This window comes from Furipterus horrens, unplaced genomic scaffold (assembly GCF_987537825.1).
Source record: "Furipterus horrens unplaced genomic scaffold, mFurHor1.1.pri manual_scaffold_6, whole genome shotgun sequence".
Taxonomy (NCBI): Eukaryota; Metazoa; Chordata; class Mammalia; order Chiroptera; family Furipteridae; genus Furipterus; species Furipterus horrens.
This window is the reverse complement of record NW_028327176.1, coordinates 96,584,811-96,597,676: the sequence shown is the minus strand read 5'-3', so window position 1 is coordinate 96,597,676 and position 12,866 is coordinate 96,584,811. Positions and strand designations below refer to the sequence as shown.

Below are 12,866 nucleotides of genomic sequence, written 5' to 3'. Positions count from 1 at the left end.
TCCTCTAAACAGGTGTACTGTACACACAGCTCTTTGCCTAGTCTTCATCTCAGAGACCAGTCCAGAAGTGTCTACAAAGAGCCACCTCCTTCGCTGGAGAGCCTCACATTACCCCATGGTGGGGCCCCCATCGTATGGGAGACCACACTCTATTAATCAGCCCCAAAGAACAGACATTTAGATTACATCTGAACGTTTGCTTTTACAGGCCCACAGTCTCTTATTCAAACCATTGGGATCTGATTTCTTTTAAAATTCAGATTTTACACCCACACACACACACGTGTGTGTGTATAATATTTAGAAAGGCAATTCAGTACATATTCCATGCATTATGAAACTCCTTAATCAGATCTAAGACAGCACCCTATAATAAAACACATTAATATTCCTACTGCAAACATGTATCATAAATGGAATTAATAGAGACTATAAATGGTCTTCTCAGTTTTGGGTAACAAATGAGTTTGTGACAATCTAATGAAAAAACTCCCAGTTTTCAGAACTGTTTGGGCTTCAGAATTGCAGATGAGGCTTTGTGGAGCTCTACAAAGAATGATGCAATGAATAATTTTAGACACACAATTTTGTGTTTATAAGTATATACATAGGATACATTTCTAGAAGTGCTGGGCCACAGGCTATGTTCATTTGTGATTTGCATAGATTTTGCTAGAATAATAAGCATTGTTCTTCCTTGCCTGTGAGCTGCTGTATGTACTTCATGGCTTTCCAGACACACTCACTTTTGTCTGTTAACTTTTGAGCAATGAAAATTCTTCTCCCCTCCCTCCCTGGCCCTCAGGAGAGGCAGCCAAGGGAGCTGAGAGAGCACCACCTTTGTCATCAGGAAAAGCAGGGCACCCCCTTTCACCAGTGTGAACCCTGAGCAAGTTACCTGCTTCCTCCAGAGCGTCCATGTCCTCTTCTGTAGAGACAACCTGCCTCCGTGACTGTCCCTCCCCACTTGCCCAACCTGTCCTCTTCTCTCTTGCCCGCCACCAGTCCAGGGCCTGGCTCTGCCCTCTCTCCCAAAGGAAAGAAGAGTCCAGGTCAACAGAAAGAAAGGTCCACAGGCTTTTTAATGGTGTGATGGCTACTTCCCTTCTGAGACCCGATCTAATCATTAACAGCGGCTTTTAGAGTGTTGGGGGGGGGGGGGGGGGGCTGGCGGTAGACAGGTGCAGGGTGGGCAGAGGCCATGCAGTGACTGGGATGGGGTGGGGGAGGGTGTTACATTCTGTTTGGCATGTAAACATTCTTCAGTGGCTTCTCTGGGAACAGGGAGGGCAACTCCCTGACCCACCCCTGCCCCTGCCCACCAGGGCTGGTCCCTGGAGCTGAAAAGGCTGAGCAAGCCAGGCCCTGTGAGGAGCTGGTAAGGGGGAGCCCGTGTGCCCGGGGCACAGCCCCTCTCCTGCACCATCTTGGTGCACAGTGAGGCTGGGGAGGGAAGGTGTGTTCTGGGGTGAGCAGCCCCGCATCTGAGCCAGTGTCACAGGTTGTCATGATGAGAAGGTGCTGGAGGGGTGCAGTGGTGATGGTGGTGTGACATTCTCTTATAGAGAAGGGGTTCAGGACCCACAGGGTTTGGCGGAGGGGATGGGTGCTCAGGGGACAAGACGCTGCAGCTGGGGGTGGGGCACTGGGAGATATGGTTTCCTCTGCCCTTGATCCTTTCTGGGGAGAGAAGCAGAGTCCTCCAGCCTCCTCCCACATTCACCCCTGCTCCTCCTCCCTCAACCTTGGTGACATTCAATGATACAGAAGCCTGAGATCAATTGGGAGCCCTAGGGAGGTCTGGTTTCCCAAGGACAGACAGGATTTTGCAGCTCTTCCCAGCTTCAGTGCTAGGTGAAGCTGGAGGGTGGGGTGGGCCTGGGCTCTCTCAGGTCACCCCGCTTTCCTCCCAACACCCAACCAGGGTGTTGTTGGTCCTGGGGCAGGGGTGAGGCTGGGGGCCCTACATTCACAGTTCGGTTGGTGGCAAGGAGCAGGCCCAGGACCTGGGCACCAGGGGTCATGCCCTGGCCCCACCTGGCAGGAGCTGATTGTCATTCAGAGAAGCTCTAGGTGGGAGGGAGGGGGCCCTCCTCCACCCCCTCTGCTGGACCCAGAGGGCAGTAGAGGCCTTGGGAGGGTCTCGGGTTGACAAAAAGGGCTGTGTCCAGAGAGGTTTCCTGAGTGTTCTGGGAGCTTCTGCATCAGCATGGGGTGGACCTTAAAGACTGTCCACCCTGGTGTCCTCCCCTAGGCTGGTCTGCAAAGAAGCCACCACCTTGGCATGGAAACAGCTGCCCAAGCCTGCTGACTCTCCATGAGGGCCTTCAACTGGCACCAGCAGGCTGCTCCCTGGGCCAGCTTCCTCGTGGGCCTCCTTCTGCCGCCAGACCACTGGGGCATGCTGGGGCCTTCCCTCCTCTTCCCCTGGTGGTCTTGCCTTGTTCTCCACGACGCAGGAAAGAACAGAAGGGGCAGACCAGGGGACACAGGCTACAGGCCCTGAGGACGGAGGAGGCCTGTGGGGGGCCTGTCCCAGATTGGCAGGGTTGGCTGTCCCTTCAGTAGCCAGTGTACTGCTTGGCCCAGGCGTGGGCAGCTGAGGCTCCTGCTGAGCTTGGTTGAGAGCTGCGCAAGAGTCAGACCCAGGAGGAGGCCCCTTATGCATTCATGGAGCAGCACAGCCCTCACCTTCTGCAGCGAGAGCTCAGCTGCATGGTTTGGAATTAGAACAAGAGGGGACAAGCTGAAGGGGTGAATAGGGGAGGAGAGGACTTGAGTGGGACCCATCACACAAGCGTACAATCTGGACGTTAGAAGGGCCTTTCTGCCTTGGGGCCAGCTGTCTGTCTGTCTGTTTCTCCTCTCTCTGCTCACTGGGGGAGAAGATGGTCACAGCCAGGAGAATAGGGAGGGTGACCTGGCCGGAACTGTGTCCCTGAATCTCCAAAGGGCCAGCGAGAACTGTTAACCTGCCATTCTCTACCTCCATGAACCCAGGACGGAAGGGCGTTGGCCGAAACTGCAGTAGGCAAGACTGAGGTTAGATGGCAATAAGGAATTTCTGATGGTGAGGGGTCCTGAGCACTAGATCAGGGGCCAAGGGACAGGTGAAACTTCTTTACAGACCCTCCTCCAACTTCCCACTTGGCCAGGCAGGAAGCCCACCCACACACTCTATGGTTCCCACTGACACCCTACCCAAATTTAGGAGGTGGAAGGGAGTAACCCCATCACCTGCCCACTGCCTCCTACAGAGTGTCCAGGACGGAGCTGACTTTGGAGCAGGTCATAGCCGCCACCTCACACCTGAGTAGACCAATGGCTCCTAGGTTCCACCTCCCCTGCCCCAGTCTAGCAGCTGAGAAGAGGTCCCTCCCAGGAAACTGTGGGGTTGACCCCTAGGGGAGGCTGAAGCCTCCTCTTGCAGAAATTTGAGGCTGCCTTTCTGAAAAGCAGGGAGCGGCTTTGGCTGGAAGAGTGCTGGCAGGAAGGAAAGGCTCTGTAGGAGGTGTAAGCGGAGGTGTGTTGGGGGGTGGGGCATGGAGAGCAGCAGAGGTCTAGTGTGTGAGCGGGGTGTCCTCATTAGTGGGGTCCTCGGTGAAGAGCGGCTGAGCCTTCCCGGGGTGGAGGGTGAGCCAGCCCCACCTGAAGGGCGGCAGGAAGTGGGAGGTGACTGAGGAAAGGGAGGGGAGGCGAGCAGGACCCCTGCGACGCGGCGGCCCCCACCGGTCGGGCCTGGCTGGCGGGAGGGCGAGGCGGGTGCTGGCGCGCAGTGGCGCGGGTGCAGGCGGGAAGCTGGGGCCGCGGGTGGCGCGCATCGGGCGCCTAAGGCTGTGCTGGGAGCTGTTCCAGTGTGGCCGACTGCGGGTTGGGGGCTGGAGTGAGGGTGGGAGGCCGCGCAGAGCCGCGCGCGTCATTATCTGGCCCCGGCCCGGCCCTCCGCGACACTTGCCCGGCCTTTGGTTGCTGCGCGCTGAGTCTGGAGTTTCCCTCTGGGTCCTTTCTTGGGGCCCCCCAAGGCGGTGCTGTCAGGCTCCGACCGGGCCTGAGGGGCGCCTCGGGATGGAGGGCCCCCGGGCCGGGCCTGGTGTGACGGGGAGGGGCTCTCTTTTCTGGACAGGGACTGGCTCCTGGGGGACTCTCTGGGATTGCGCGCGGTGGAGGCAGGGAGACCCGGACTGCGAGGGGCCGCAGGCCTGGTGCTGGCTTGGGCTCGCCCTGGGCCATGGCTGCGTCCAGGAGGCTGTTTGGGGCGGAGGTCCGCAGCAATGGCCGACCCTGGGGGCTTCTGCAGCTGGAGCCTGAGGGAGGAGCAGAGGGCAGAAGGCAAGAGAAAAGAAGAGGTTAAAAAGAGAGAGAGACATTTTCAGAATTTCCCTGAAGACATTTTAGAATCGCACTGGATCCTCGAATCCTGCATCCTCAGACCTGGTTGAGAACATGGCACAGATGGATAAATAGGCCTATTGCTTCATCCTCCAGGACAGGACCTGTAGAGGCCATACACGCCCAGGATGCTACCAGAAGAGCTTGCTGCAGGCTTTCTTTGACGTCTCTATTTCATCTTTTAAATTCTCATAGATTTTACATTCTACTCTATACTATACCCATGTTTATATTAATATGAATAATGTTTTCTCCCAACTATTCTGGGCTTTATCCTTTGGCTTCAAATGCCCCATGGCACACAAGAGGCTGTAGGCCCCACTGGCCCCCATCAACCTTTCCCAAAACTGGCCGCCTTGGCATCCCTCCAGGCATGCTCACTGATCCACTCCCTTCACCCCAGGGACAGGGCTGGGACCTGAGTCAAAAGAGACTCAGTTGCAGAGGCGATGGACAGAAGATGTAGTTGAGGATCCTTCCTGAATCTGCAATAGCCCCTGACCTCTGGGGAAGCCCCTGCTGGTGGAGGCCTTCTGTGGTCACCCTCTGCCCACCCTGGGGCTGGCAGTGGCTTCTCACCTGCTGGTGATGGCTGTGTCAGATGCTGGGGCCGAGCCATGGGGTCTGCCAGGGGGCTGCTGGGCTGGGGCAGGCGTGGGCATGCGGATGCTGATGGGGCGGGGAATCCGGCTCCGAGTGGTAGCTGCCCGCCCGGCCTTCCTGGGCACCGAGGGCTCAGTGGCAGGCATGTCCTCCTCGGAGCCCGTGCCCGATAGCGTCTCAGAGGCACGGCACTGCTCCTCGCTGGAGGACGAGGAGGCCCCAGAGGCCAGGCGCAGTAGCAGGCGGCCCTGTCTCTTCTCCATCACCAGCCGTGCCAGGTCCTGATGTGGTCTCGCCCTCTTGCCCCACCGCTCTTTGGCCGACAGTGAACCCGAGGGCTCCGAGCCCGTGTCCTCCTCAGACAGCAGGACAGGTATACGGCTCCTGGAGCGAGGGCCTGGCATGGCACGGTGGCTGGGGGTGACGGAGGCCAGTTTTTCGGGGCCTGGTTCCAGCAAGGATGTTGGGACTGGCCCGTCAGCAAGGGATGGGCCATTGGGCAGTGAGTCCATGGCCACCTCCAAGAGGGTGTCCCCAAGAGGGCCAGACAGGGCACAGCTCTCCAGCCCTGACTGAGCAATACCATTCTCCAGGGGCACAGAGGTTCCCTCCTCTGCAGCCCTCCCATCAGAGGGCACCTCCAGGCCCAGCTCACCCCCAGAGCTGAGCTCCTCGGGCCGTGAGGCTTGTCCACCGGAAGACATGACATTGAGGTGGGTTTTCTCTGCAATGTGTACAAAGGTCCTCTCCACTTTGGTGAAAGGTGAGGAGGTGACTGCCACTCCCCCTACGGCTGTGATCACTGCCCCGGTCCCAAGCCCTGTCCCAGGCCCTGGGGGCTTAGACTCAGACTTGAGGATGGAGGACAGGGTGCCTGGCTCAGACACGTCCAGCTGGCTGCCAGTGGGCTGGGGCCGCTCGTGTTGAGGAGTGAGAGCAGCCAGAGTGCCCAGGTCGGGGTCAGGGGCCAGGTCGGCAGTGACAGGCGACTTCTTCATGTCGCCAGGGGAGACGAGCACCAGTGTTTTGGAGCCCTCCTCAGGCTCCAGGTCTCCATCAGCCATGGAGGCTCGGCCCCTGGACTCCTTCTGATCGTCGGCCAGCAGTGTGGACGGGGCACCCTCCTGGCTCCGGTCAGTGCTCCTCTCGCTCCCTTCACTGCTGGAGCCACTGTGAGGCCCCAGCACCTCCCCCAGGGCTACTGCCTCCTCCTCCACCTCCTCCTCCTCATCATTCTCCTCCTCTTCCTCCTCCTCTTCTTCCTCCTCCTCCTCTTCCTCCTCTTCCTCGTCTTCCTCATCCTCTTCTTCCTCCTCCTCCTCTTCCTCCTTCCCATTAGCTTGAGGCTGAACAGGAGTCAGTGGGACCTGGGGGGCGGTGAGCAGCATATGCGAGAAGCCCACCCTCCGGACCCTGTTGAGCAGGCGAGCCCGTTCTCGGTAATTGGAGAGATCTTTCTTGAAGTCCTGGTAGGGCAGGCTCAGAGGCACAGCTCGTGGGAGACCGTTCACCTCAAATGGGGGCGCCACGGAGAACACCTGCAAGGGGCACACACAGGGACCCACTGAGGTCACCCACCCCTCTGGGCCCAAGAAGACCTGGACTACACCCATAAGCTAGGAGGCCCATGTGCCCAGCTGTGCCCAAAGAGTGTGAGCTCCATGAGGGTAGGCACTGGGTCTGTTTCGCTCCTTGCTCTATCCCCAGGGCCTAAAATGGCGCTCAATAAATCTCTGATGAAGATTATGACCATGCTCCAAGTCGCCTGAGGTCCCAGGCCCTGATCCTGGTGGCTTTTCTGTTTCTCAGTCTCCCATTTCCCTCACTCCCCTCCTTGCCATGTGCATCCCAAAACCCAGAGCCACTCTAGTTCAGGCAATAGAACAAAATGACCACAGCAAGGCAGATCGACCCTGCCTTCTATATTTAAGGAACCCAGGTCCAGAGAAGGGCCCTCATGCCTCCGCACAGGGCACAGTTCCTCTGCAGCCAGGGAGCTGGCTGCCAGAGGCCACCAGAACCTGTGTGCGACAAGGCAGAGTTCAGGGTGGGCCCCTGGAGCTCCAGGACCCTTCCCTCCACCTCCTCCTGGCCAATCAGCCAGGGATGTTCCCGGCCTCAGCAGGTGTTTTGCATCCGCACTTCCTCTAGGAATTCACAGCCAAACTGTGAAGGGCAGTTTCTTTTCATTCGATTAAGTTTTCCCCTTTGAAGCTTTGTACAGCATCCTTGGCAATTGGATGGCCTTCCTGGTTTCCTAAGACTCTTGTCATGTCTCCCCTTAGCCTCCTTCCTTCCAGACTAGAAAAGCTTGGCCACATTATCAGGACCTCAGCTGTTGCATCTTCTCCAGCTCCACCCTGTCAGTCCACACACATCCCCAGGCACCCACAGTGCCCCAGGCCCCATCCAGGCTGACATGGCTTTGTTGCAGGCATGATGGTGCTAACAGTGTCCAGCACTTGGTTAGCCTTTTTGAACACACTGTGCCTCCATCTCCCTGAGCACAGCCCATCCAGACCAGAAAAGCCCCAGAGATATCCTGACACTTCCAACACCTTCAGATGCAATCCGGACTCCCAGGGAGTCCTGCCAAGTATCCTCTTTGACACCTGTATCTGCTGCTTCAGCTCCATGGGTACAGCCCTGTCTTGCCTGGTGGTTCCTCAGCCACTGGCCTCTTTTCTCCATCCCACACTGCTCACCCACCCATCCCATAGCTGCCCGAGGGATCCTCCTGAAATTTAAATCTAATCCCATCTCTCTCTGCTTCAGACCTACAGCAACCTCTACTGGGCCCCACAGTCCTCAGAAGACAGTTCCAACCTTGGCTTGACACACAAGAAACCTCATCCCCCTCTGCCCCATGATCTGGCTCCTCCTTCTGCTCCAAAATTACTTCTAGCATCGCCCTCTGATCCCCTGCCCTACACCCCAGCCATTCAGGTGCCACCAGTAGCTCCCTAAATGCATCATGCATCTCAGCCTTCTGGGTCTTTTCCTAGGCAGTTTCCTCTTCCCCAGGGGTCCTTCTCACCCCTTATAGTCACATGAAAAATTCCTGTTCTTCTTCCAGGACCCAACTAAAATAGCTCCTCTTCCCAAAAGCCTTCTTGTCCACCCACCAAGCAGACTTCCTCACCCTGCTTTGTACTTGTTTTCCCACATCCTTCCGTTAGAGAACCTCCCCTCTATCCCGCATGCAGGTTTTTACATGGTCCTCTCTCCTCATAAACACTGAGCCCCTTGAGGGTTTTTCATTTATTCATTCACTCATTCATTCAGGAAGAAGTCCTGAATCTGTGAATCCAGTGTTAGACACGATAGACATGGTCCTTACCTTCATGGAGTGTGCAATCTCTATATGCAGGAGTGAAAGGGGGATAATGCATACTCCACAAAGGCTGTGATCATAAATGATGTCATGTAGGCACTGGGTCTGGCATGTAGCAGTTTCTCGATAAATGTTAGCTCCCTCACACCCCACTGCTACTCTAGTTTGGAGATCATTGCCTCTCTCCCCAACCCCAGAAACACCCAAATACCACACCTATGGGGGATCGGGTGGTAGGGAAAGGAGGGGTTCTGCTAGCTGAGGTCTCTGTGCACATAGTGAGCCCAAAGGCTGGTGGAGGGGGAAGTCAGGAGTCCCCAAGACCAAGGATCTGCCCAAGGCTGTCTGTGACTTCCCCCATCCCCAACTGCCATCTTCCTCACAACCAGACCATTGGGTGAGGACTTGATGGATGGGCATTGGGGGCAGGGAGTGATTCGAGACAGGGCAGCACCAGACCCTAGACAGAACCTTAGCACACCCTGTTTGAGCCAGACAGGAAGCTTCCTTAGAGCACTGTCCTTTCATATCCCACCTGGAAGTCCCTAGCAATTGCTTTCTCTTTCTGCACCATTCTCATTCTTCATTTATTCATTTAGCAAACACTGAGCACTGTTTCTGTGCCAGGCCTTGTGCTGGGGCCCTTTGCCATGTTTAGTCCTAACATCAAGGCTAGAGAAGATGACCGGCCAGAGGTGGAGAGGGGTGCTGTGAGCTCCTGTGTTTGCGGGGATCATGGGGCAGGTGCTGGCATTGAGAGCCAGGGACAGGCAGACAGATACAGAGCTCTGGTCACATCTCCCTCTTGTCCAGCTCAGAACTCACCCACCCGGCACCAGACACATCCCACCTGGCAGGGATATCCTTCAGCCCCAGCAACCTTTCTCAGTAGAACCTCTACCTACTTTCCCTGCTCCATCTCTGACACTTTGGGCATCCCTGGCAGAACCACCGTGTCCTCTGGCCAGGTGCTAGCTCTCTCTGATAAAGCCCCATTCATAGGACAGACGTGCCTCTCCCAGTGCCCACATTAGATGATCACAGTTGGAACCCATTCTCTTTCCATATCAAAGTCCTCCCCTTCTATTACCTGGGAGGGAGGGGGAATGAGAACTGAAAACCAGGCACTGGTGATAATGTCAGACTGGAAAACTGAGGCCTGGAAAGAGGCATTGACATGCCCAAGTCACAAAGCCCGTCAATCAGGCTGGACAAGAATCCTTTCCATTGCCTCATTGGCCTCCCACCCTCCCAAGCAGGGAAACCTGGGATCCTCTGCCCTTTAGCTTCTCAGAGCAGTGTCCCCCCTCTTTCCTCAGAGTGGGGACAGCACCGCCACCTGGGCATGCTGGATTTTCTGTTTTAAAATCCCTCTGCCCTGCCACATCTGGCTCCGTGTGGGCATCTCCTGGATGCCTGAGTCCAGTGAGTATTCATTCATCCATTCACCCATATAATCCAGTGCTCACTCGGCCAGCAATCACTGGATAGCCTCTGTGTGCAGGGCCCTGGAGGCTGAGGACACCACAGGAAGGCGACAGCAGTGATACCCACCTCCCATTCCAGCTCAGAGAGAAGCAAGAGTGCTGGATGTCAGCACAGGATATAGGGGTCTGGGGAATCTCACCACTTCCTGCTCCCTTCCCAGAGCAGCAACAATTTATTGTTCAGTTTTGCTTATTGTGGTTCTCCAGCCTGGTTTGCCACAGCATTATTTGGGGTTGCTTCTTAAAAATACAAAGTCCTGCCCCCCAGAGTCTGTAGATCAGAGATGACGCCCTGAAACCTGTCTGTTTAAAGCTTCCTGGTGATTCTACTGGAGCTCGGCAAAAGGCAGCTGTCATAAGGGTGAATCACAGAAGGAGGGGGTCAGGCCATTGGAGCTGAGACAGCCAGAATGAAAGCCCTGCCCCGACTGTGCCCAGACTGGAGGGCTGTGGCCTCCGTAGCATCAGAGCCCCGCCCAAGGCCATGTTTTCTCCAGTCGACAGGAAAAGGGAAGGGAGAGGGATGGACATGACTCTATCTTCCTCTACCCTCAACAAGACTGGGTTCTCTTCAGCCTTGACTTCTCTGACACTGACACTGGGGACAGAGTACTCCATATCCCCTCATCCCCACACAGGGTGCATAGAGCTGCTCTCCTGCCTGGACCACGGCCAAGCCCAGACACTGCACACTGCATATCAGCACACAGGTCTCAAGGTCAAAGAAGAGGGGCTGCTGAGTGACAAAAGCAGGAGGGCGAGCCCTGATGCCCACCTTTCCCCCCCTGGGAGGAGGTGGGGAAGGCTTTGTGCCTCTCAGAGCAATGCCCCCCTCTTTCTTCAACAGCCACCAGGTACACACCTCCCATCTCCCCTCTTACCCAGAGGAAACTCTCCCTTACCATAATTGCCCAGCCTGAAAATTGGAGATGAGGAGTCAAGTGTAGCCTTCTCTGCTCACCACTGCCCTTCCCAGATTCTTTACCTGTCTATTTGGGTCTCTGCTCTCGAACCACATTTGCCAAGCCAAGAGCCTTACCTCTCTTGCTCCACCCCACACCCAGGAGGGCCACCCACTCCAGACTCCCTGGCCAGTGACAGTCCTCTGGGTGAAAGAGGTAAGATGACCTGGAAAGGTGCCGTCTACCTTAGATCTATACAGATCTTCACACACTTGAGCTCCACGTATCATTGTCCCAACCCATCCCTGCCTGCCCCAGGACAAGGACCTGACAGCCTGGGGGCATTCTAAATGCTCTGGAGGTCCAGAAATGCAGCTGTAGCTTGTCCTTCTGCCCCCACATTTCCTCCTTGGCGCCTTGGCGGCAGGCCTGCAGAGGTGGGAAGGGGATCAGAGAGGAGAGGGAGAGCCCGCCCCTCTCTGCAGCCTCAGAAGCCTGTGCAATCCTCTCCTCCGCGTGACCTTGCTCTCATTGACCTAGTTCTCCCTCAGAACACATGCTATTCTTGCATCTCCACTCTCATTGAGTTCCCTCAACAGATCCTGCTTCCTGGGCCAGGGCCACCTCAGATACCCCATCAGAGCAGAGGGTAGGGAAAGGCTCCCGGGGCCACCTCACAGAGCTCTCTGGGAACCTGGCTTCCCACCCCACCTCACCGGTGGACCCAACAGCCTGACTGATCCACACAGAAACTATCAGTGGGGCCACACTGTACTTCTCCTCCTGGCTTTGGCAAGTTGGCAAGCTGGCAGTTTGAAATAGGGCCCCAAAGACCAAAGTCCAGCCCCAAGCCCCTCCTCCGGTTGAAAGGAGACAGCCCAGATGGAGAGAGTTGCTCACATCCCAACAGGCTGAAATCTCCTGGGGACCCCTGCCTCTCCCCAGCAGCCCAGGTCTCAGCTGCGGGTTGGACTGGGGCTGGATCCACTGATCTGGAATTTGGCCCCACCCTATCCCTGAGTCAGCAAAAGATGAGCCCCTGCCCTCTGCCCAACCGGGGAACTGCAGAGTTGGGATCTGCGTGAGGGGTGGGTTAGAAAGGAAGTGGGTGAAAGAAAGCAGGCGAAGCCCAGGTTCCTGGAAGGCGTCTTTAATCAGAATTTGGTAGTACACAAGCTCTCCGGATTGTCTGCATTAACATACAGGGACTTAAAAAGGCACAAGATCCCTCGCACAGCGACGCGCGTGACGGCGGGGCGCCCCCATCCCCGCCCGTGCTCAGCCATGTGCGCGTGGGTGCGTGTCCGTGTCCCACCCCCGTGGCGGCGCCGCGCGTGTGCGTATCGGTTTCAAGTGTTGGATTTGTACAGTACTCGCTGTCAAGGGGCGGGGCTCAGTGCATGCTCTTCTACCCGGGCCGGGCCCCAACGCCGCTGTGTAGACTGAGGACGCACCCCGGAGAGAGAAGTGGGGGGTGTGGGGAAGCGTCCCATCTTCGTGTGTGTGGTTTTGAGTTTTTCGTGCATGCTTACGCTGGCCGGGGTCAGGGAATAGTGCAAGCTTATAATACAGTAGTATTGCAGTACAAAAGGGGGGCGGGGATTTATGACGGGACAGGGAGGCTCGGAAATAAACCGACTGGGATTCGGGAGGGTCTTCTCGCCAGCCCCCTTTCCATTCCTTGCTCCCCTCTCCACCTCGATTAGGGAGCGTCTCCTGACGCGGGGAGGGGATTCCTCAGGTCCTTGGAGAGAAGGGGCGCAGCGAGGCCCCCGGGCTGACCTCCCCCAATCTCACCAGTCCCACCCCTCAAGGGGCAGGGGCCAGCTCTCTCCTGCTTAATACTGTCAGCCACAAAAGCCCCAGACCCCGCCTCCTCCCCGACAGAAGCCCCTCCAAGTGAGGGAAGGGGTCGACGGAGCAAGTGCAAAGGAAGCAGATGTTGGTCCCTGAGTTTTATTTTCGGGGGTGGGGAAGAAGAAGAGCCGGAAGTGGGGGGCAAGTTTGGGGTCTCCCCCGGGGCCCTTAGTGATGGAGTGGCGTGGGGCAAGAGACTCGGGCGCTGGGGCGGGGGGTTGCAAAAGGGGGTGTTGGGTGGCTCTGAGAGACCGAGGCTCAAAGCTTGGCTCCCCCCTCAACTCTGGGCTCTTT

The 12,866-nt window shown here is 56.8% G+C and overlaps 1 protein-coding gene across 2 annotated transcripts in view; it reads right to left on the bottom strand.

Annotated features, from left to right (window-relative positions):
• Positions 1 to 1,064: 1,064 nt before the first annotated feature.
• The window catches only part of TTBK1 (tau tubulin kinase 1), a 41,138-nt gene continuing 29,336 nt past the window's right edge, over positions 1,065 to 12,866 (bottom strand). Inside the window, exons 14-15 of one of the 2 annotated variants that reach the window (XM_090282453.1) lie at positions 4,969 to 6,530; positions 1,065 to 4,304 (exon numbers count right to left, since the gene is read on the bottom strand). In XM_090282453.1, coding sequence (XP_090138579.1) covers positions 3,920 to 4,304; positions 4,969 to 6,530 — 1,947 coding nt within the window. In that variant the 3' untranslated portion in view covers positions 1,065 to 3,919. The remainder of the gene's footprint in view (positions 4,305 to 4,968; positions 6,531 to 12,866) is intronic. The other variant, XM_090282454.1, reaches the window with a different exon arrangement.